General features: G+C 37.7%; 2 protein-coding genes across 8 annotated transcripts; one reads left to right on the forward strand and one right to left on the reverse strand.

Annotated features, from left to right (window-relative positions):
* Positions 1-43: 43 nt before the first annotated feature.
* LOC130549169 (keratin, type I cytoskeletal 19-like) lies at positions 44-3,436 on the reverse strand. Its single transcript, XM_057326370.1, has 8 exons — positions 2,952-3,436; positions 2,274-2,356; positions 1,681-1,837; positions 1,242-1,406; positions 1,031-1,156; positions 698-918; positions 482-534; positions 44-257 (listed from the first exon to the last, which is right to left on the reverse strand). Exons 1-8 carry the CDS (start codon positions 3,369-3,371, stop codon positions 157-159), a joined length of 1,326 nt encoding a protein of 441 aa, XP_057182353.1. The 5' UTR covers positions 3,372-3,436; the 3' UTR covers positions 44-156.
* krt222 (keratin 222) lies at positions 2,285-24,152 on the forward strand. 7 transcript variants are annotated; one of them, XM_057326365.1, is made up of 14 exons: positions 2,285-2,393; positions 5,836-5,925; positions 6,223-6,272; positions 10,358-10,609; positions 11,145-11,356; positions 11,465-11,669; positions 14,395-14,477; positions 17,551-17,704; positions 18,258-18,494; positions 20,519-20,623; positions 20,901-21,121; positions 21,303-21,481; positions 22,449-22,551; positions 22,626-24,152. In XM_057326365.1, the coding sequence occupies exons 6-14, from the start codon at positions 11,472-11,474 to the stop codon at positions 22,837-22,839; spliced, it is 1,494 nt and encodes a 497-aa protein (XP_057182348.1). In that variant the 5' UTR covers positions 2,285-2,393; positions 5,836-5,925; positions 6,223-6,272; positions 10,358-10,609; positions 11,145-11,356; positions 11,465-11,471; the 3' UTR covers positions 22,840-24,152. The 7 variants fall into 7 exon arrangements, with proteins under 7 accessions (XP_057182348.1, XP_057182349.1, XP_057182352.1 ...); XM_057326366.1 differs by having other exon boundaries at positions 11,232-11,356; XM_057326369.1 differs by having other exon boundaries at positions 10,358-11,356; positions 21,303-21,439.
* The last annotated feature ends 19 nt before the right edge of the window (positions 24,153-24,171 follow it).

The following is a 24,171-nucleotide window of genomic DNA, read 5'->3' on the forward strand; positions in this document are numbered from 1 at the left end:
ATGGATCTCCACATCCAGAAATGAAACCAAACACACATCGAATTTCGCAGCTTGTCCATTTATTTTCTGTTGTGTTTTACATGAGGTGTTGAACGGTATCATTTATTTCATATTCAGATGTACAATTTATTTTCTGTAAGGTTGTCTTTGCCGTCTTTACTTGCTCATGACATCGACATCCTCTGTGCGAGAAACAACTTTTCCGTCGATCACCTCTTCGATTACAGTGCGGATGCGTTTGGTCACGACAGGTTCGTCTGGAGAGGAAAGACAAACAGATTGAAAGATTAACATTTATATTTATAACATTTAACATTATCATTTAACATTTATATTGTATTTTTGTGTTTTATGGCGTTTTATAAATATTAATAAATATTATTTAGATATATTTTATATTAGTAGTGTATATAAAATAATATAATCTTTAAAATAAATATTAAGTAAAATAACAGATTTTCCGAAAAATAAAAATACTTACGCTTTGGAGGGGGAGGAGTGGGCACAACCTCTACAACCCTGACTCTTTGTCTCCTGCGAAAGAAAAAAAACAGTTTTTACAGAAATTTATGAAACATGAGCAATCTTAAAAATATATTTTTTTGACCAGTGGTTTACAGTAGTGGGTGCCATTTGCAAACCACAATTATTGTTATTAATAAACCTTTGTAATGTTTTCGCAAAAACGCAAACTTACTGAATGTCCTCTCCATCCAGAAGTCTTCTGTACTCTGCGATCTCCAGCTCTAGTCTGGTCTTGATGTCCAGGAGCACTTTGTATTCGTTACCCTGTCTCTCAATGTCCATGCGCATCTGGCAAAGCTCCTCCTCCAGACTGTTAATGACTGTTTGCAGTTGGCTGAGCTGAAGGCTGTACCGTCCCTCTGTGTCTGCAAGTGTGCCTTCCAGAGCTCCTTTCTGTCCAATCACAGAGCAGAACACTACAGTTAGGGGTGGAGCTATGCATATTTCATCAAGCAGAGTTCATTTTCATAATAACTGTGAATTTTAATTTTATGATTTTACGTACCAAGCTAAGCTGAGACTTGAGTTCGATCTCCAGAGCCTGCAGCGTTCTCCTGAGCTCGTTGACTTCGCTGCGAGACTGCGAGAAGTCTTCTTGTTTGATGGACACTTGCTTGTTGAGTTCATCGAACTGCGCAAAAACATGGAAAGTCATAATTCAGTCCCCGTCTAGTTCACAATAAACCTTTTTAATGCGTAATCGACTCTACACTTACTTTGCCCTTGTACCAAGCCTCCATATCTCTGCGGTTTTTCTCGGTAATGCCCTCGTACTGCTGGCGCATCTCGTCCATGATGCGGGCCAGGTCCTGGTTGGGTGCGGCGTCGACTTCCACGTTGACGGAGCTGGAGGACATGTGAGCGCGAAGAGCAGCGAGCTCCTACAAAGCAATGATATTAGAGTTTCCTTTTTAAGTTTTGACCTTGCCCCTTTTTTGTTATATCAAAAATCTGCTTGAACTTTGAGTGTTACACTGTGCAACTTCAAGGCTCCAAGTTACGGTAAATTACAGGAGTTGCAGTGCTTATGATGTTTGAAATTACATTTGATGGGAGAAGATTATTGGTCTGGGGATTCGAGATCTCTCATCACTTCACCTGGTTTGGCCCTCCCTGGAGGGCCATAAAAAGAAACCTTGAATGTTCTTTGCTTACCTCTTCGTGGTTCTTCTTCATGTAGATGAGTTCCTCCTTCAGACCCTCAATCTGCATCTCGAGTTCTGACCGGATCATGGTCAGGTCATCCAGAACCTTCCTCAGGCCGGCAATGTCTGCCTCCACCGACTGACGCATTGCCAACTCATTCTCGTACCTGGAGCCGCCAAAAACTATTCCGGTTAGAGTGTAATGACACTCAAGTGTCTACATGCCCATAAAGTTGTAATGTTGGGAATGACATTAAAAGGTCATAAAATGTGGAACAACCCAAATTATAATCCTCCTTATTATAAACATTACAGATCGTCACTCAGTAGAAAGGTAATTTGGGTTATTCCCGCCCATGCAAAAGTCTGGTTGCTATGGTATTCTGAGCTGTTTAAGCGTGTTGCTATGCAGTTGCTAGGGTGACATGTGTCATTGCTAGATGGTTGCTTACTGTCCTTGGTGATTTATTTCCACCCTTACATGCATGTACATTCTGGTTCTGGGAAATGGCTCAAGTCCCTCCTTCAATTGAATTCTATGAGGTCTTGTCCCCGTCAGTGTTATACTGCTGTGAGAAACAGGTTTTTGTTTTGTGTACTAACTTGACTCTGAAGTCTTCGGCCGCTAGTTTGGCGTTGTCGATTTGCAGGACGATGCGGGCATTGTCCTGGGTGGCGACGGATATCTGAAGAGAGGAAAGTAGACATTTGATAAATATACTGGTAACTTTAAGATACTTTAATGTAAACTATAGAGTATATTAAGACTGTCACAGAGCCTTATACAGAAACTAAGGTCCATTTAATACACAAACACTGATTACTTTGTGTAATTTATTGTGTTATGCAGATTTATATATTGATTCCAATAAATACAATATTTGAATATAAGGTGGAGATATTGAGTATATAAAATATGAATAATAACATACAGATTATAGCAATAAGCCATCTATACCTTTTAAACATCATTTTCTTTATAGTACAATGCTAAAAAAAAACATATATCTTTCTCTTTGACAAGTATGATGAAAACCAGTAGAAGTTCTAATGGATTTCAAGTTTTTAATGGGAAGTGTACTGGTTTTAATGGAATGGTCTCTGTGGGTTTCGATTGGTATTGTGATGGGATGCTATCTGGTTGATGAGAACCAATAAATAACCCTTAAATCCTACTGGAATAAGACCCAAAACACACTATAAATCATGCTGTAATGGTATTTGTAAACGAGACCATTCGAATTTCTTTCGTTTTCTCAGCGGGGTAATATAAAAACTCACTTTTTTGCGGAGGTCCTCAATGATGGCATAATATTGGCTGTAGTCTCTGGTGACCGGGGTTCTCTTGTCGTACCACTCGCGGATCTGACGCTCCAGTTGCGCGTTGGCTTTCTCCAAAGAGCGCACCTTTTCCAGGTAGCTTGCCAGGCGGTCGTTGAGGTTCTGCATGGTGGACTTCTCGTTGAAATTCGTGCCGAAACCATTGTCACCCCCGCCGAGCGCACTTGCCAGATCAAACCCGTTGCTCTGTGCGTACGAGACTCGCACGCTGGACCCCCCGGCGCCTCCATAGACGCTCGGCGCGCGTCCGACCGCGATGCGCCTGGAGTATCCACCGGACAGGGAGTGCGAGGTGAAGGAGGGACGAGAGCTGGAGCTGGAGAACGTCTGACGGGTAACGGACTGTTTCACCTGAGTCATGGTTTCTGGTGATGTTGTCTCTGCGCTTTGGGTTGGTACACGTCTGACAGCTGCTTAATGGTTTTCTCTTTCCAAGGGTCTATATATATTGTTCAGCAGGGGGTGGGGTTTCGTCGGCTTATTTACGGTAATAATTATCTAAAAGGCATCAAACGGGTGTGCCCAGGGTGCGCCGGATAAAAAAGTGACCCAGGTACAGAGTACTACACGACTATAACCTGACCGACACGATTTTACGCATTAACATCAACTGTGTTGTCGAGACATATACAGTAGGCCTATACAAAATCTAGGTAACCCACTTTTCAGGACATTTATTTATTTGCCTTTATTTAACCAGGAAAGAACCTCACTGAGATTAAAAATCTCTTTTCCAGGAGTGTCCTGGCCAAAATAGGCGGCCCAGTTATACAAATACACGTACAACAAAGAACAATACATCACAACAATAAAATATTACAGCATTAAAAGCATTTGCAAATCATTAAATCATTTTCTATTGCACACAAACGTGTTTTGAATTTACAAAGAGACACCAACTGATTTATACGCAATTTCATTTGAAGAGAGTTCCAGTCTGACGACATTGAATTATATAATGCATTTAAATATTAAAAAGGGTTATAAAATCCTTTATGTAAGTTAATATGTAAGGATATGCTTTATGTAAGTAATTCAGGTTGATTTGGACCAAAATTCAACCAAAATTTACTCTATATTGCAACAGTATTATTACTGTTAACATAACATTTTTCGCATGTTATTAGCAATTTAAAACCTATTTGAAAGTACAATTTTTTAAACAAGTGACTGCTTTTTAGCAAATAATTTGTGCACTACAGTTTACCGTTTTTAAAAGCATATAGTCTGCATTTGTTTTCACCAACAAAAATGTTAATGCTATACTTTAATTTCGTACATGTAAGTTGATATTATGAATGAAAGTTATTATAAACTACAACCAACTATCCTGTGACTAAGGTAATTGACCCATATGGGTATGTGTAGAATGAGGACTTTAAGCTCACGTCACACCCAGATTAGTGACAATTTTTCATGATTTAAACGATTGCAAGGTTATAATGTTAACTAAACTTTAGTCAGTGATAATGTAATATTATTAGATTATTAAAGAACATAATGAGCATTTCATGAAACATAATAAACTGATCTAAGCATATCAGATCACGATAACGCAATTTAGCGATAAGAGTTGTAAACAAAAAGACACTCGACGCGAAATGCGTTTTCTGTGAATTTTATTATTGTTTTTTATGTCATTATTATTAAAATATTGAAGTAGCCTTTAACCATCCCTAAGCCATGTCATTGCAATATGTGTACAAAGGAAAATGTGATCCAGCAGACGCGATTAAGTTGTGCACACCTGCGCAGACCTGCCTGCATGCGCGTGACATTTTTGTCGTCATTTTTCAATCACAATGATTTGGTTCTTTACATCACTGCATTAGTCACGGCTTTCCCTTTAGTGTTTGCAGTATCTTAATGCCCTCATTACGAAGTATTGAGCTCCCACGAGACCTTTCCGTTCGCCTACACTAATAAGGGTGTGTTCACGTCTGCATCTCTCCACTCCCGCATACCTCACCTCATCCAGACTGAATCAACGTCTCCGTTCATCTGTAAATAGACTCGTCTTAAAAAAAGAATCGTATTTTATGTCTTGTGCTGGTGGGGCTACGAGTTTCAGCCAACGCGCTGATCCGATCCCTTTAGCCAACTTTCACACATCAGGGATTCCTCCCTGTGAGGATGGATTTCCCAAATGTCACCTTTGTTTGACAAAGACAACATGTGCTTTTGTATGTACTTGGTTTAGGATTGTTAAACCTGGATCTGTAAGGACAATAATTTAAGTTTAATATTTTATATGAATATAAATATTTATTTTATTAAAACGGTCCACGTTGCGAGGTGTAAACACTGGTTAAGCAGCACTTCCGGTTTCGTTTTTATTTGAATTTTTAACCCTTTTTCATATAATTACATTTCAAGCATATTTGTTTAACATTTTGATTCGTTTATAAATATTTTGTTGGTTGTAGGCCTATTTTGTTGAAATGTTTATGCCCCTGTTGAAAAAAACAGCATGGGTTAGGTATGTTTTGATGCTGGTTTGACCATCTTAGGACCAGCACATGACCATCTTAAACCAGCACAAACCAGCATCAAAACATACCAGCGTTAAAAAACTGAAACAGGAAGTAGTTCTGGACCAGTGTTGTTTACGTTTCCTCAAATACATTTATTTAATCTAAAGTAACCTCTATTTTATTTTATTTATTTTGTTAAGCTTTATCAGCACAACAGTTTCTTTACTAGTTGTTTTAATGCATTTAAATCGTTTTATATTTATTTTAATCTGTCAAAACAGTATGTTTGGTTGTTATATCATGATTTGTACAAAATACAAATTTTAAATGTTTCCTTCTTTTATTCACAGTGCTGGTCCTCTAACAGAAAGAGGTGGGGTGGATGAGAGCATCTATGAACAGAGAAGTGGTTTCGGGTGGATGCAAGATGATCCTAGTAGGTGCGAATCATAAACAAAACAAAAGTCTTCGTCAGGACCAACTTGATCTCTTCTTCGGTGGAAACATAAACATTGAATCAATTTACTATAAATATGAGATTCAAATGCCAAAAAATTTAAAAAACACCCATTTCAAAACTTAACACAACGGCACATTTATAAAAAATGATCATTAAAAGTTGATCAAATTAATACTAAATACCATTTGTCAGACAAGGTTCGAAGTGTTAACACCAAACAATTACTTGAAACATGCCCACCATTGTCATACTTTAACTGTTTGTTTTGTTTACACAGCACTGGTCCAGAGCCATTAAGGACTGATTAGAGGTCAGCGTAACGCCGTGGTAAGTAAAAACCAACGGTTCACCGCACCACCCCGACCAGTTCGACTGGTATAAGTGAGAGTTATGTGCCCATCCCTGTTTTGGATTTAATCATCAAAGACACTCCTCTACATAATTGTTTTTAAGTCTCTTTTCTCACCCGGGGCGATCGCCGATCACCAACCAGTGTCAAGCAAATTGAAGACTTCTATTGTGAAGCATTGAGATTTTGTAACCTAAACCCTCGTCTTCACACATTCATTCATTGATAAGATCGATGTTCTGGGTTTAAGATGACTCTTCGGTGCGGTTGAGGCTTGCAAATTGGCACGTTTTGAGTTTTTCTTAAAATAACCAATTTGTATCTTTCAATGACGTTTAATATGAAATACCAGAAATGGTTAAGTAATAGGTCTAATACAAATTCACAATGAGATTGAATTGAGCTCCCAGTTATGGAAGACATCATTAATGATTATGATCATTCAGATGCCATTTTGTGAATTGTCAGGATGTTTCGTTCAGGGTGGATTTCTTCTTTTATGTGTACGAAATGTCTTTCTGCACGAATAACACCCTTTACATAATTCACTTTGAAAGTCATTGTGTGTCATCAATTACTTTGCATGCTTCTTTTTTTTTTAAACCTGTCGTTTGATGTGGCCCCTGTGATATGACGCGCTTCATGTTTTTTTATTTTGATGTCTTGGTTCGTGCAAACACGGTGACCGATAATGAAGCAGACGAACGGGATGATGTTTCATGTTTGTGGAACAATGTGGAGGTTTCACCAGGAGATGAATACGGTACACTTGACTGATGTTTGGTGAAGGATGGTTGGATAACTTTCAAAGTCACTTAATCCCAAAACAGTTGACAGTTTATCTGCCAATCTGTCTGACTGTCTACATCCACAAGTTCAAGTGGTCACGTGACTAAAATGTTTGTCACGATCTTAAAACTTTTTGTGGTCTGAAGGCACGTCTGGAGAAAACAATAAGTTTGTATGTGTTAATGTATTTGATTTCAGAATTCACTAATACATTTTTTTTATTAAAAGTTAAAAGGATCTGTTAACATTTAGTTAATACATAATGAAATAACATGAATGGTGACGCAAATATTTTATTTTATTTATTTATTGTTTTCTTTTATATTTTCTTTTCTTTTATTATTTTATTATTTTCTTTTCTTTTATTGTTTTAATTAAATTAAATTAAATTAAATTAAATTAAATTTAGTTTAGTTTAGTTTTACTTTACTTTACTTTACCTTACTTTACTTTACTTTACTTTACTTTACTTTACTTTACTTTACTTTACTTAAATGACTTCGACCAAATGATGAAAAAAGCAGCCAATAAGAGCCCAGAATAGACTTTTAAAAACTTTTTTAAAAATCGTCTTAATTGTATACCTCATGAGGCACAATTAATAAATTCACATAATTCCCATAGTAATTCCCATAGTTATCACATTTATTTGCATAGTCTTTGCACATTTTTGTTGATTTTACTATTATTCACAATGCAACAAAAAGTGACACTACATTTTGAATAATACTGTCTTTACATGTAGTGAAAGTGTTATTGTCTATAAACATAAAGATCTTCCTCATAACAACAACCACAAACCGTACCGAAATCCTAAAAGCTTGTCAAGCGTAATTACCCGCCAAGCCATCGTGAACTTCCTTAACTGTCTTCTCACGATCCGCCGCCTTCCTATAAATCACTATTCGTTTTCACTGCATTGTTTGTTTTAAACAGTGGAGACACGCAGCAATGCGCACTATCCATGGCGACATGCCTGAGCATTGTAGCGTCGCATGCCTAGCGTGGTTTTACCGCACGGGTGCGCCCCGGGTGTGGCTCACCCTTACCGTCTGTCTGCACATTTGATGATTAAACATGTGATTATGTTGTGTGAAATAAAGACATTATACACACAAAGCATTACATATAATCGACATGTTGGGACAGGTTTCGTACAGATTTGGACAACAGACGGACAGGAATCATGACTATTGTTACGTCAGTGACAGCAAGTGCAAGTTAGGGTGTATTTTACAGATTCACAGATGACTGATGGTGATTTACGTTCATCCCGAAAAACTAAACAAGTCGAGAGCTGTTCGTGTTTGGATTAGTTTAATAGTTTTCTTTTTATTTGCATAGAGGTGGCGTTGATGGATTAATTCAGAAGGGACAAAGTATCCCATTACAGCCCCATCAATATGTTGTTTTAGGGCCTAAAAAGACGTAATTGCAAGGAAAAGTCAAACAAGACGTTCTGCATAGCTGAAGGGTCTTTGAAGTGGTGTAAACTAATCATCTTTGACTTTGTGTCAACAAACAGGGTGAGAAAGACATAGTGTGTCAGTTGGAGACTTGTATTCTGTCATTAAAGTCACATGTAATGTATGACAAGATAACAGAGGAATGTGCTTGAGGTGTTCTCTCAACTCATTTCCCCTTTTTTGACATTTTTGAGATGACTTTAAAACAATAAGTCAACGTCATGTAACAGGTGTACTACTGATGGAGCCATACTTGCACACGTGCGCAGTTGTGAAGTGTGCATGTGTTATGTCTTTGATTTCGAAATATGTCAGTTGGTCATTTAATGCATTGATATTATTACATGTTTGAGTCATTTTTGTGCTTAAATCCTCCGGGGGGGGGTCTAGGTTTGAAAGATTTACACTGTATATGCAAGGTCGCCCTAATGTTGCTTACAAGGGGTGTAAGGTCATATCAATATACCATAAAATTACAAAATATGCATTCAATTGCTGTGGCAATGCTTTTTATATTTACTTTTTTTTTTTTTTACATTTTTTAAATATGACGTATTTAAACCCATTGGTTGAGCTACCAGCACACCTGTGTTTATGTTTTGGTTTAATGTATGTTTTGTTTTGTGCATTGAGTTCTTACTGCTTTAGTGAGTTTTAAGAAGTTCTCTCTTAAAGGGGTAGTTCACCCAAAAATGATGACAAAATTTTCACTTTTGGGTCAACCATCACTTTAAAGTTTGTCTTTTTTTATTTAATTTTTATCAAGCTTTTATGCTTGTTTTATCATTATTTTAACACACAAAAAGGACAAAGACAGACAAGAAGCCTTAAAACAGCATGTAAAAAAGAGGGGGAGGAAAAATCATTTTTTATTATTTTTCTGTTTTCATTACTTTACATACAGAAGTTGTATGTACAACTAAGAAAATATTGCATTTTTATAACGTTTTGTAAATTAATCTGTAATTTAAAATTCAGTTTCACTTTTTAAAACTGTGTTAGAAATATTGTGATACTATCATATCATGATCCCAGTGTTGTGTATTTCGCTTTACGAATTGCTATGCCCTTATTGTTTACACTGTTTACATTGATATTTATTTTTTATGTGCTGTGTCATGTGTATTTTAAATTTCAAAGTGTTTGCCTTTTTTTAAGTCCTGTGGTGGGAAAACCAAATGTGTTAAAAGATATGGACATGACAGAAAGTATAAATATTGGAACAGAAAGTACAAATATTGATACAACAAAAGTGCAAATATTGATTTGATGATTTGAAGCAGAAAATGCTTGTGCGCGTGCATGCGTGTGTGTGTGTGTAAATATTTATGTTTTGTAAAAAACATGTGAAATCAGGTGTATGTAATTGTATTGCAATATGTAATGACTCAATTTTCCTTAAATAACACCAATCATCCATATTTCTCGACAGGGGGCCTGGGGCCCACTAGGGGTCCTCAAGAAATAAAACAAACATAAAAATAAGCTAAGATGTTATACAATGAATCATTTCTAAGCATTTGATTTTTTACATAACAAACATGCATCTTTCTAGCTAAGCTAAGGTCTAGAATATTTTATAGTGATGAAATTAGAAAGGGGGGCTTTGAACATTCAGGGGGGCCTTGAAGGCAAAATCGTTAAGATCCACTTATCTCGTTGTAAATTTTTATTTCTAGCACTGACGATTTCCTTGTCCATGCAGACTAAGTTGTTTACTCCGTCAGGCCACCTCGTAGATTTACTGTTGGACAGGCAGGCGCGTGCACGCCATCGTTTACCTGCAATTACATTCCCTACCTTTTAAGGAGACGTGTCATTAGACCACATGTTTTGTCATGGACCTCAACGCCGGGGGCCAGAACGAGTCGGGCGGCATTCCCTGTCCCGTGACTACCAGATGCGTCGACACCCCCAGAACCAGATGTGCGAGGGTGTATCCCGGCACAGCCAGATGGACTCTCGCCCGGCCGCAGAGCGTGACTCTCATCTGAGGGGAAATCACCTGAGCAGGGACGGTAAAAAAGATAAAGGGGGCGGGAAAAGCCAAGGGCGTGTGGGTAAGTAGCTTTTGTTTTGTTTTCTGATGAACTTTCACTGAGCTTGTGAACTGATCAAAGATTTGTCAAAGGCTGTCGTCATTGTTTGCTCAACTGTGCGTTGCATAAGTTCGTGCATGCGTGTTTTAGAAAATATTGTTGAAATCTGGAGTCTTGTGGCTTTAAAGCTTACAACATTTAATGTAAACAACCAAGACAAGTAGGTTTTAAATCCTTGTTATAATACAATAAATGGTATTAGGTACAAGCAAACTGCGCAAATTCCTTTTGTGCGCCGCCGCAGTGACTTTGTAAGGCTGTTTGTATTGTGTAAGTATGCCCTAAGGACTGTGTTCTCTACCTGAAGACAAGTCCACGGAAAAACCATTATTTAAAAAAATGCTATTGAAGCCAACGGTGAATCTAATCTACACATGTGCCTACAACAATACATACAAACCTCATGTACGGAGCAAACACATGCTCGCACATGCCATAAAACTCCAAGTTAGACTTTGACCCCGAGTCTTTGTGTTTATCTACGGCCCTGTCTAAGTGTGATTGTGACTGTAATCCGGGATCAGTAAGCACAAAAGCATTGCCAGAACTCGTGACACAGCCTTCTGGCTTTGGTGCATGACAGACTTTTCAGTGTCAGGACCCCGGCGGACCCCTGATGTAGGCCTACCGACCGTCCCATTTAGGGCCTGGGAAAGACAATCATGATAGTGTGTCTGCGACGTCTTTAACAGCCACGTCTACAGAAGCGTATGTATTCTTGATAAATATTTGCTCGGTAAACACCCAAAACATCAACTGAGGTGTGGCATGCCGCAAACTCAAGACAAGCTCTCGTGGTTTTCTGTGTCTTTGCAGGGACCACATGGATGGACTGAAGGATCCAAAAGGGTCCCTCAGGGACCTGAACGAGAGGTTGAAAGGTTTCGTGGAGCACGTGCGTCTGTTGGAACAGGTGAACCGCAGACTGGAGGAGCAGATTGTGGAATGGGGGAAGAGAAACGTTGCTCCGTCACAGGACCGGTGCGGCAAGGAGGCGCTGGCACGGGAACTTCGAGCTCAGGTCGGTCTGCGTTCTCGCGGCGGTTGCTGATTATGTGTTTTTAACATCATTACCGTGATGCGGTGGGACCTGGAGGTGATACACGATGTTCTTATGAGTTCACTACATGTGGTCAGGTGACCGTGAGAAAAGACTGAGACTCGGTTAATAATCTTAATTAGGAAATTAAATGCTTTTTTCAAGTCTTGAAGTTTGTTTTTCAATGTGGCCCCCGAGGGCCCGTCAGGTCTCTATTTTGACACGCCCAGATCATTCCAGGAGATTTTACTGATAAGGTAATGAGTTGAATCAAATGCTTTAGATAGCGAAGTTTTTGTTAATGTTTCCTTGAGACTCAGAAATGGTTAGATATGTTATATTACCTTTGCACCATACACTTTTTTGGCAGTATTACTTTATATGCTTCCCAAAGAATGTGATCTTTTCGTTTGCATGCACCACAGCAGTTGCCAAAATGTACAGGCAAAACCACAACAACACATATCCCACAATGCAATGCACCTTTTCATTCTCAATGTTATGAATTGTCTCAAATTCAACCTTTGATTTTTGTAAATCTCATTCTGGACTGGTTATTTTATCCAACTGCTCAAATGAATAACTGTGAAAAATCTACTAATAATTTTCAAAAAGAGACAAACTCAACAAATGGTTTATATTTGACACAAGGGTGGTTTAAAGCAACCTAGCATTTTGGGGTGAAACAATCCAGCATAGGTCAATTTTCAACCCGACGGCTGTGTTCGTCACTTTTTCATCCAATGCTGGGTAAAATTACCCAGAATTTGTGAAGATTTTTTGCCGTTTGAAGTAATGTGTTTGGAATGGAACGCACGCATCCTTTTTTTTCCAGTGGCATCTAGATTTTATATAACAATTAAATATTTTAAAAGAAAGGTAGCTATTTTTCGTTTTTGTTTCAAGTTAGTGTCGACAGTTAACACAAAAATAAACATTTGCACATCACCGGCAAATTGTATAGATTGGGTGCCCTACCAAAAATAAACAACTTCCAAAAAAATTGAAATGTATTAACATTTTCCCGTCATTGATGACATGTTATGTTTCCGTCATTTCATGTTTTCACTGTGGGGGCGCTGTTACGCATCTACGGATCCGAAAAAACAAGCGAATTCTCTATCTATCTTTTGATCATCGTTTTGAATCCGATCTGGAAGAAGTCTCTCAAAAACCCATTTTCTCAGCTTTTTTTTTAAATATTGTCCACTTACTTTATGCTAAATAAAAATGAATGAAGCTTTTTTTCCTGTGATATAATAAATGTCAACACAGCAAAAACGTAACTATTTCACCAGGTGGCTAATTTTGGCGAATTCGTATGAATTCGTACGATCTCATTCGTGCATTTTAGTACAATTTGCTTTTGCGCCAGTGGCGTTAGGGGCGGGGTTAGGGGTTGGGTTGCAAAATTGCTTTTTTTCTAGTAATCGCACGTTTTGTACGATTCACAGAGTACAAATTCACACGAATAAGCCACCTCATAAAATCGTTACGAATTCCCGTGAGGTTGTAAATGTTTGCCCGTTTAAACGACAAAATAGAGCCATGAAAGTTTGGTGAATATGATCAAAAATACTGACACTGGCTGGCAAACCTGTGTAAATTTTGTTGCTCTGCTTTACACGCACAAAAAAAAGATATTTGGAAGAATGTTTGTAATCAAACACTATTGACTATGTAGGAAACAAAATCTACTATGGTAGTCAATGGTGCCCCAGAACGGTGTAGTTTCCCACATATGTTAAAACATCTTTTGTGTTCAGCAGAACAAACAAATGTATACAGGTTTGAAGCATAATGTAGAGCCTGTGTTCTCGCAACATGATTTTTCTATTTTCTATCTATTTTTTTGCACTGCATTGTGGGATACACAAACCTAACACAATGAGTTCTGTCTATAATTTGCATTTTGGTGATTTGGGTATCCTATAACAAATCACAAACTGCACATGCATAGTGCACATACTACAATCTGCCTAAATAGTACCCATAGTATGGCAATGTGCCAAAAACGCAAACCCCTATTTAAGCATATTGGTTTGAATTCCACCAGACTAAACAGGTAGTTAACTATTTTCCAGAGGCAGAGAGACGCATAACACCTGCGCTTCCTTAAACCCCTTCCTGTTCTCTTAGCTATCATTACCTTGGGAAAGATTGTTAATCCTTCAGCACTTCAGGGTCGGTTTTTTACACGCTGCTCGACCTTTGACCCCTACACAATAACCTAATAACCTGCATGCTTAAAGACACAAAAAATGCAGAAAATGGTTAAAACCGGGTTGCAATGGACTTAAAATGATCCATAACAAAGACCATTTTGTTTGCTCTGGAGCAAATTCAATCGAGATAAAATCATTATGTTGAGAAACGCGTTATATAAACGTTAAACCAACAATCCTGGCAGCTGTCAAAACATCTTTCAGATATTCAGTGGGATACTGTCTGTCTTTCTGTCAGCCGTGCAGACTGATGCACTGTATACACTATAATCTTTTCACACTAAGAATTTAGAAATGTTCCCATGATTAGTTGGGTGTCAACAGGCATTTATCGGCTATAAATCTGAACTAAATATAATAATTGACCTTTAATATTTCGTTTGATCAAACTGTTCTGCCCGCAATTTCTCAACCCCGGGCTATTGGGCGTTCTGTACTTTCTCTCTTTATTATTTGGCTAAGTGTATTTTCTGTGTTTGTAGGTTAGCAGGATGCTGATGGAAAACGCAGAGGTTTTGTTGCAATCCGACGCTGTGAAAACCGAGGCCTCGCATTTACAGAACAGGTCAGAACCTGTAGTTCTGTCGTAATATGCAAATTAGCCAAAACAACATAGTTATGCAGGGTGTGTTTGGAATGGGAAATTTGCATATTGTCGACAACATTTACACAGCATACATGTCAACATGATAACAAAGATAAACTGATGGCATCAAAGCATCACAATGAATGGTTTGGTGATGTTAACGCCCTCTTGTGGTGAGAAAAAGCAAGTAAAAGCAATTGAAATGTGTTGAAACAAAAACGTTAAGGTTTGCATGACTAGTTATCAATGCAAAAAATACTACACGTGTAGTATGAACAGTTAATCGTCGTCTGTCTGTGTCTGTCTAACCATCCATTATCTAAATATCTATAAATATATGTGTGTCTGTGTGTTATTTACATATTGCCTCTAAAAATGAATAATAATAAAGACAAAGGTTAACTCCATAATAATAGCCAACTAGAAGCTTGTCAAACAAAATTAACATATATTATTAACATTACACGGCTCATTTGAATGCTTGATTCTGATTGGCCAGTCGCGACATTCTAAGGGTTGTTATTTTCAAATATGTAAAATATAAATATGTCTTTTAATAACATATATGACCTTATATTTACAAACGATTCAACCAATTTGCCTGTTCGTGACGTTTTGAACGTCGTTTCTTACTTTAAAACCGAAACTAAACGGCTTTTCCTCACGGAACTTGGTCTGCATTCGGTAAAAATGAGCTAATAAAATATTTCAAATTCACATTTTACGTCCAGTTTTTTCCTAATGTGGCAAGTAGCCGTATAATAAGCGGGATAATGTACAAGCAGCCGGCTGTTATCGCGAAACAAGCCCCTTATTTCTGCAATAACAACCAGCTGCTTACATTATCCCTTACCTAATGATGTCACAATGCCAGAATGGCAAGCAGCCAATCAGAGTGAGTTTTTGTTGATAAAATAATGACAATAGATAAATCAATGATTCAGAATCTTCTGTTAGGTGTAACTGTGAAATCAGAGTTCGTTTTAATTTCCAAAGAAGCTGCCATTTAAAATGATTGTTAATGGGTGTGCGCTGCATGTTCAGACACTTCTATATCCCAGGGGATGATTTTTTTTAAATTAAACAAATATCCTCTTTAATCATTTTGTTATATGAATGCCAGATTAAAACGGTTAGGAGACGTTTTACCGTATACTTTCAACAATGCATTTTTCTTTTTAAATGTTTTTCATTCTTTGACTCTTATTGCAGACTCAGCCCTTCAATCTTAAAACATGAAGATCATCGTAAATGTATTTCTTGAAGAGTATATTTGCAAAAGCAGATAGGCCTAACTATGTTTTTAAACCTGTAAAAACTCCATTTATTGTGTTTATTGTTTTTTGTTAGTTATTATTACTTAATCAAAATAACTCAGTTGTTGTTTGATTGATATTACTTGGAATGCACAATGAAAAACATGATTTTTGAATCATTTAAAAACTGAGGTATCTGTTTTTGCAAATATACTTTTTACTTATTAGTATTTCAAAGTTTTATTTTACAAATAAATTTTAATTTTACTGTTTTCTTTACAGATTTTGTATGTATTTTTGAAACGCGGTCAAAAAACGTCAAATTACAGAAAATGACCACAAATTTACAAGAAAAACAGGGAAAGGTTAATTTTACAGGGGAAAAACGTTATTTTACAGTTTATTTCATGGCGCAGCTGCACCCAAGCTGCCAGAAAATTTCAGGGTTTTTAATAAGATTTCTTTTTCACAGTTAATTTCAAAAACTATAAAACTTCAGAAAAAGACAACAAATTTACAAGAAAAAACTATTTAATATATAACCTTACATCCTGTAATTTTACAGGATTTTTATTTTATTGTATATTTCTGTTTCTCCTGTTTACAGAAAATTTCATTTTTTTAACGGATTTTTTTACAGTGTAATTATGTCACGGTCCCACCGTCTTGTTTATGAAATTCTAGTCGTGTGGTGGGATCGGGGCAGAGTCCTTGGGTTTTATGTGGGAAGACCATGAGATGTTTATGTTTTTACCTCTCATGTGTTTTTCCAGTGTCTCGTCTCTGTTCCCATCCCTCTTGTTTCCTCGTTATCTTTCCCTGAGTGTTTAATGTCTCACACCTGCCCCATGTCGTTATCCCTCGTTTGTGTTTCCTATAAATACCCTCTTGTTTCTTTGTCATGTGCTCATGCATTGTATGTGTTTGGTGCCTGTACTGTGTGGATTATGTTTGTGCTCTCACCCGTGTTCCTAGTCCTTGCCCTGTTCGTGTTTCGTGAGTTTTGTGCTTTATGATTTAAGACGTTTGGTCGTGTCCTTTAGTTTGGTTTATTTGTCTTGTTTTCATTTTGCCCCCTCGTGGGAAGTCTCTTGTTTTAATTATAACTCTTAGTTTTGTTTTTCCCCCATCGAGGGTGTTTTGTGTTGTGTTTTTGAATAAAGTCTTTTTGTTAACCCCTTCACTGCCTGCCTGCGCTTGGGTTCTCTCTTCCACCACGTTCTGCCAGTTCGTGACAAATTATGTTTAAAATAGTATTGTAATACTAATTATTGAAAAACAGGGTAATCTATTGTATGAAAATAATTTATAGCAATTTTTGCACGAATTACAATTGTCCCACAGTTCCTCCATGACCCGCAATACTCAATTCAGTTTTATTTATATGGCGCTCTTCACAATTTTGCATTGTTGGAAAGCAGCTTTCCATGCACACAGAAAGTATCATATACGTTTCATATAAAGTGTATCAGAAAATACATTTTTGTCAAAAATAAAGACAAACTACATATGCATAATTTCCACGTAAGATATAATTTTGTCAAATTCTGCACAAAAATGATGTATACAAATATTGTATCACTGTGACAAATCTTCCTTAAGGGACATTTTTTGTGAATGTAATTTAATTAAAAGGCGCTATAAAATAAACATTAGTAATATCCTGACATGTTCTCTACTTGTATTTCATTCTTCTATTGCACTACAGTTTGCGGTCATCATGATTACAATAAATTATAATTATATATGTCCATGGTATATCCATAATGTAATGTGTGTACTCTATGTTTGTGTAGGTGTGAAACAGAGGAGAAATTTCGTCGCGTGACAGAACAGCAGGTGTCACAGCTGAAACTGAAGAAGAAGGAGGTGGAGATGACCAACAAACTTCTAGAGAAGCAGCTGTCGCAATCCGAAAAGGAGTTCCAGGAACTTATAAAAGAACAAGAGGTAAACGGACTGTGTGTAGTTGAATGTGTTGCGCAATTGTGTGTGTGTTGCGTGTGCAATGATCTGTCACATAAATCATTTTATGTGGGGAAATGTTGACATCTGCCTTTGGTAAAGATGCTTGTCGAAAATGTTCTGTACATGCCAAAATGCAAAATGCAAAATGCGGTTAGCCTGAAGGAAAGAGGTGTGTGTGTCAGTTAATCTTCAGTGTTTTAGAAGATTTTCCTGAAAAATATGGAAAAATGTCCTCATTTCAACACCCTTATGTATTTCAAAACCTGTATATGACTCATTCTTCAGTGGGACACAAAAGAGGATATTTTGAGAAATGTCGCATTGGTTTTGTGTCCATACAATGGAAGTCAATAGGGGTCCAGTGTTGTTTGGTTACCGACATTCGTCAAAATATCTTCTTTCGTGTTCTGCAGAAGAAAGAAAGTCAAACTAGTTATGTTTTGTTTTCAAGGTACATGAAATCCCTTATTCATGATGTGACCCCCTTTAAATCCTTCTCTCTCTCTCTCTCTCTCTCTCTCTCTCTGGCTGACAGAAGGAGCTGGATCAGCACCAGAGACGGGCAGTACTGGAGTCTGATCGAGTGCTAGCGCAGGTTGCTGCAGGAGAGAATGGCAGAGGAATGGATCTCTCCCGGACCAGCACCCGGTGCGACCACTCCAGCCCCGCTCAGAGCAGCCCTGACTCAAATCCAGCCCCAGGATCCGGCCCGGCAACACAGACGAGGCCCCGCAAGGATGCAAACGGCCCCATGGCGCCGTTTCCTCTACAGGTACGAGTCCAGAATTCTCTCTTTATCTCTCCATCTCTCACTTTCTCCTTCGCACACTCTCTGGTCTGCTGGTCAGGGCGCTGCAGTGTGTGTGTGTGTGTGTGTGTGTGTGTGTGCGTGCGTGTGTGTGTGGACTGCTAACAATTCTATTAATATTCAAATAACAATGGGATGTCAAGGCAACAGAGAATCTTTTATTGTTTCAATCAGAGGGTGATCATTATCTGTCAGCGCAGAATTTATGTCCTAGCACAAAAAGAAACAAGCCTCGTAATTCTCCTTGGGGCACAACAACACACTGCAGCTCATCCTTACAGAGAGTAGGTCGTAGTACTGTGGTAAAGTCAGGGCATCCCATGATAATACCCGTAGTACTGAATGATTGTCGTATTTATACCATTATGGTTTTGAAATTTATGTATGTGGTACGCAAAGATACTTCCAAGAATACCATGGTACATATGTTGTCCAAAACAACATGGTATTCCTATAGTACTATTTTAAAAATACTATAAAGTATTGACGCTTGTTACCTTTTTTGTACGATGTTTAATGTTTAATAAAAAATGGTACAGATTCTAATGTTTTCCACAGTAAGTAAGTACCATTATCTAGTGTGTTTTGGGTCTTTTGAAGATATTTTCATGAATATTGGAAACCAGTTTTGGCGCACCATTGACTATCATAGTAGTCTTTTTGAGTTAACTATCCCAGCCATTATTTGTTATCCAATCCAATGAATAATTTATTTCCCTATTTGAATTCTAATGGTTTCCAGTACAAATAACATTATGAACCATTAGGGGTCAACCATTACAACCAGTACAAAATTCCTTTATTTAGTGTGATGTGGGTCTTTTTCCAGTGGATTCAATGATGTTTTATTTGTTCCGACCAAAAATAACATACATCCCTGCTGAAAAAATCAATAGAAACCATTAAAGAAGTTATAATGGTTTTATTGGTTTTAAAGGGATTTGTATTGGTTTTAATAGAAACTGTAATGATTCTACTGGTATGTGATGGATTCTATTGGTGGGATGTTAAATCCTACTGGAATAATGCCCAAAACACACTACAAAAAGGAATTTTGTGATGGTTTTAATGGAAAAAGCTAATGGTTCATAATGGTATTTTATTGTAAACCATTAGAATTTCTGTAATGGTTTCTGTTGGGTTTCTATTGGGTTTTTTTAGCAGGATCGTAGTGTGTTTTGGGCATTATTCCAGTAGGATGCCATCCCTGCTGAAAAAAAATAGAAACCATTAAAGAAATTATAATGGTTTTAATGGGTTTAAAGGGATTTGTATTGGTTTAAATGGAAACTGTAATGATTCTACTGGTATGTGATGGATTCTGTTGTTAAATCCTACTGGAATAATGCCCAAAACACACTACAAAAAATAATTTTGTGATGGTTTTAATGGAAAAAGCTAATGGTTCATAATGGTATTTTATTGTAAACCATTAGAATTTCTGTAATGGTTTCTGGTGGGTTTCTATTTTTTTTTTTTTTAGCAGGATCGTTATTGTAGTGTGTTTTGGGCATTATTCCAGTAGGATGCCATCCCTGCTGAAAAAAACAATAGAACCCCAACAGAAACCATTACAGAAATTCTAATGGTTTACAATAAAATACCATTATGAACCATTAGATTTTCCATTAAAACCATTACAAAATGCCTTTTTGTAGTGTGTTTTGGGCATTATTCCAGTAGGATTTAACATCCCACCAATAGAATCCATCACATACCAGTAGAACCATTACAGTTTCCATTTAAACCAATACAAATCCCTTTAAAACCAATAAAACCATTATAACTTCTTTAATGGTTTCTATTGATTTTTTCAGCAGGGATAGAACACCTCACCAACAGAATCCATCACATACCAGTAGACACCATTATAGTATCCATTAAAACCAATACAATTCCCATTATAACCATTAAATCCATTACATTTTTTAATGTGTTTTGTGCAGGGTTCTATTGGGTTTTTTTTCAGCAGGGTTGTGTGTGTGCAGGTGAGAGCAGGTGACGGGGTCCTGAAGGAAGCCCGAGCCGAGCTCACGGAGGCCAAGAAGCGATGGCACCGTCTGCAGGTGGAGATCGAATCGTTACACGCCTTGGTGTGTTAAACTCCCACATCTCCACCGACACACCTGTACACGCCTAAACACACAGTTATTGTATGAACCCGTTTCACCTTGCCGCAAAACACTATAATTACATCACTTTGTGCTAAATACTTTCACATTAAACCACAAACGGCTATTACACAAAGACTTATTGGTGAAAGGGAAAGTTCAGCCAAAAACAAAAATTCAGTCATCGTTTATTCACCCTCATGTCATTGCACACATCACTCATTGCTTTCTACTAAAGACTTTTTCAAATCTCCATCAGGAGAGAAGTCTCCAAAGCTCCTTACGTCACACTCAGCAGCAGTACTCCACACAGCTCAAGGATCTCTCACGCTCCGTGGGGAGTCTGGAATCGGAGTTGGAAACGGTACGGGACGGTTTGGAGGTCCAGCGGCAGAACCACAGCCAGCTCCTGAACACCAAGATGAGGCTGGAGAGAGAGATCGCCACCTACAGGAAGCTCCTGGAGCACGAGGAGGGCAGGTCGGGGGACGGGACGCAGTCAAACACATGCTCAAACTTGTATTGTGGCGAACGGTTGATGTTATGTTTGTCGGTTGTCATCAATCTTTTGATGTTGTGATTTGTGTTGTTGTGAGCTATGAGACATCTCATCAGTTAGAGAGTAACCAGAGCGTGATCCCACTTTTGCTTCTATCTACAGGTTTTTAAGTTCAGATGGTCTGAAACTGAAGCCGTGGAAGGGGTCTGTTTCCGCTCTGGAGCAGAACGGTCTGCCCAACGGATGTGACGAAGAAATCGCTCAGACTGTTTCCACAGAGGAGAAAACTCCAAAAAAAGGTGCAGGCCTACGTCGCCAGAAGAGCCTTGTTATTTTGACAGGTCAGGCGAACACGTGATAGCATCTTAAACATCTGGAGAAAATGTTTCGTTTATTACTGATGTTGTCGAGTTTTCATAAGACAGTTTAAACTGTGCATAAAAAATATTAAAATTGCACTGTACGAAATTCTTTAAAAATGTATAAAACATTTTAAGTTGTATTTAAACAAAAATGGCAAAAAAAAATGCAGTATATATATATTTATAGTCATGTTCCAGTAGGGGGCGGTATGACAGTTAGAGAACCAATAGTCCATTCAATCTCCCCAAAAAATCAAAATATTTCTAGTAATATTATAATAATATTCTAAATATGTTTTCTAACACAATTTAAATGTTATTTGTTCGATGGAAACACTGCTCTGATAGCACCGGTACGTCTGAAAGACGGTCTGGAAAACATCTGTTATGTAAAAACATCTTAGAAAGAGCAGTTTTACATCCATTCTAAATCGTAAACATCTTACCGACATCTTCTAGATCAGTGGTTCTCAAACTGGGGGCCGTGGCCTCCTGGGGGGCCCAAGATGGTTCCAGGGGGGCCAAAGATTTTGTGGCATTTTAGAAATATAGATATCTATCATACATTTTGTGCAATCAAACATCAGAAAAACAACGCCACCAACCAAAAGAATTGATGTTTTAGCATTGTTTAACTGAATATTTTCTTGGTTTAATTAAAATTTTAAGTTTAAGATTATAAGCCTTTATTTGGGGGGCCGCAAAGCAATGCACTCTACACAAAGGGGGCCTTACAACAAAAAAGTTTGAGAACCACTGTTCTAGATGTCTATATGACATCTGAAGGCAGACGTCTCAAAGATGTACAAACAACCAGTCAAAAAATATGTCTTGCAGATATAAATGCAGACATCAAATAGACGTCTCCCAGATGTATGTGTGCTATCAGGGTGCTTACCTACAATGTATTCATAAAAGGGGAAAAAATGGGCGTGTTTATAACCAGATTCAGGTGGAAACAATGACGGCGAGATCTGCACTGTAAAAACTCAGGAGATTCTAGAAGGAAACGTTGTCAGAGAAAGTGCCGAGGGTCACGGAAACGTAGAGTAAGTTCACGTTCACGTTTTATTCTTTGCGAAGGGATTGCTGGTGTGTAAAAGCGTGTGTGTGTTTCCTACAGGACAGAAAAGATCGACAAAGTAATCCGGCAATGGGAGGGGTCTTTCTTTCAAGGAAATCCCAAACTGAGAAAGAAATCCGTGTCTTTGCGTTTCGACCTCCACATGGCCGTGGCGGACGAGGGGTGTGGCCAGACGAAACGGGACAGTCTTCCCAACGTGGAGGTCCGTCTGGTCATGAAACGGTCCCGCAGCATCCCCACATTCGCTCAGTGATGCTGTGACATCACAGTGCTGTTACATAGTCATGGCTGTCAACCGTGAAAGAAAGATGATGCCACATGTGACATCACAGAACCTTTGCTACATGAGAGAAAAAAGCATCACATTGTCACTTAAAACCCAAATACAAAACAAATTGCTGCACATAGCTGCCAAGTTAATCTGTAATTCATTGAGTTATGAATTATTTGACGCATTTGGATTGAGATTACTTAGAGAGTATAAACTATAGTTTAGAAAATGTTTTGAGAATGTAAATGCATAGGCCGATGTCGAGCACTGAAAAGTGTTGAATGTGGAAACGGATAAGAAGTTCACCTTCAGTGCAGCCTAATGCAAGATGTCTTTTTCTTCATTTGACAAATGCTACTGGAAATCATTTAACACCTCGCTGAACGCAAATTTGTCTAGATCTGGTTCTGTGAGAACCAAGACGAAACGTTGCGAAATTGCAAGTGAAGCAAAACTTGGCAGCCAAAACAGAAGATTTATGATGGCAGTGTTTACTGTACGCACGATATTGCCTGCAATGACGTTTACAAAATTAGTCACGGCAAAAGCTGACGGTCTAGATGCTCAGAAAGAGAAGATGAAACATCATTTGAACACATGAATAACCTCTGTATTCACACACGCTATTACAGATGATTTATGCTTTATTTAAAGTGCAAATACTGTGTCTTCCAATGTAAAATTATGCAGGATTATTATTAAGCAAACCTGAAATTTCGATATTTAAAAAATGGGTAAGATTAAAAATGGCATTTTTGATCTGCATATGTTATTCTTTAAATGGACTGATTTATGAATCTGCTGTGTTCTACCTCTGAAAACAATATTGTAAATAAATGGGGATCTTTATGATGCAACAATAAAATAGATAGACAGTTAATTTAAAGTTATATTCAATCTGATCTGATCTGATCATTTAAGTTGGTATCAGCTCCTGTACATATTGGCTCTTTATTTTCATATGCACATTATCATCTCCTAAAAAAAGAATTGTGACTTTAAAATGCCAAAAAAAGATATATATATATAATATATTCATTGGGTAAAAATAGGACGACGAAATCTTATCCTGCCCGTCTCACGTGCACTTTATTAGATCTTCAGCAACACACTTCCTTTGATATCTTGTTGGTTTAGGGCATTCAACGTTTCCTTTTCACTGCAACAAAGGCTTAGATGACATTGTTGATTTGTTTTTGTTACACATGTTTTTTAAGCTGTATTAGCTCTGCCCTGCTTAATGATTTGGCTTATATTGTATGACAGGTGCTAATAAAGCTATTCTTGTTTCTGAAGTCTGATCAAAGACGTTTT

The sequence above is a fragment of the Triplophysa rosa genome, linkage group LG25 (genome assembly GCF_024868665.1).
Source record: "Triplophysa rosa linkage group LG25, Trosa_1v2, whole genome shotgun sequence".
Taxonomy (NCBI): Eukaryota; Metazoa; Chordata; class Actinopteri; order Cypriniformes; family Nemacheilidae; genus Triplophysa; species Triplophysa rosa.

Bases quoted from the DNA above. Each gene is read 5' to 3' on its own strand.
- LOC130549169 (XM_057326370.1), bottom strand. From the start codon at position 3,371: ATGACTCAGGTGAAACAGTCCGTTACCCGTCAGACGTTCTCCAGCTCC. The intron at 1,157-1,241 runs GTAAGTGTAGAG...GTTTTTGCGCAG, and splicing joins AGGCTTGGTACAAGGGCAAA to TTCGATGAACTCAACAAGCA. The intron at 258-481 runs GTAAGTATTTTT...TTTCCTCTCCAG, and splicing joins CACTCCTCCCCCTCCAAAGC to ACGAACCTGTCGTGACCAAA.
- krt222 (XM_057326365.1), top strand. From the start codon at position 11,472: ATGGATGGACTGAAGGATCCAAAAGGGTCCCTCAGGGACCTGAACGAG. The intron at 11,670-14,394 runs GTCGGTCTGCGT...CTGTGTTTGTAG, and splicing joins CACGGGAACTTCGAGCTCAG to GTTAGCAGGATGCTGATGGA. The intron at 21,122-21,302 runs GTCGGGGGACGG...TTCTATCTACAG, and splicing joins CTGGAGCACGAGGAGGGCAG to GTTTTTAAGTTCAGATGGTC.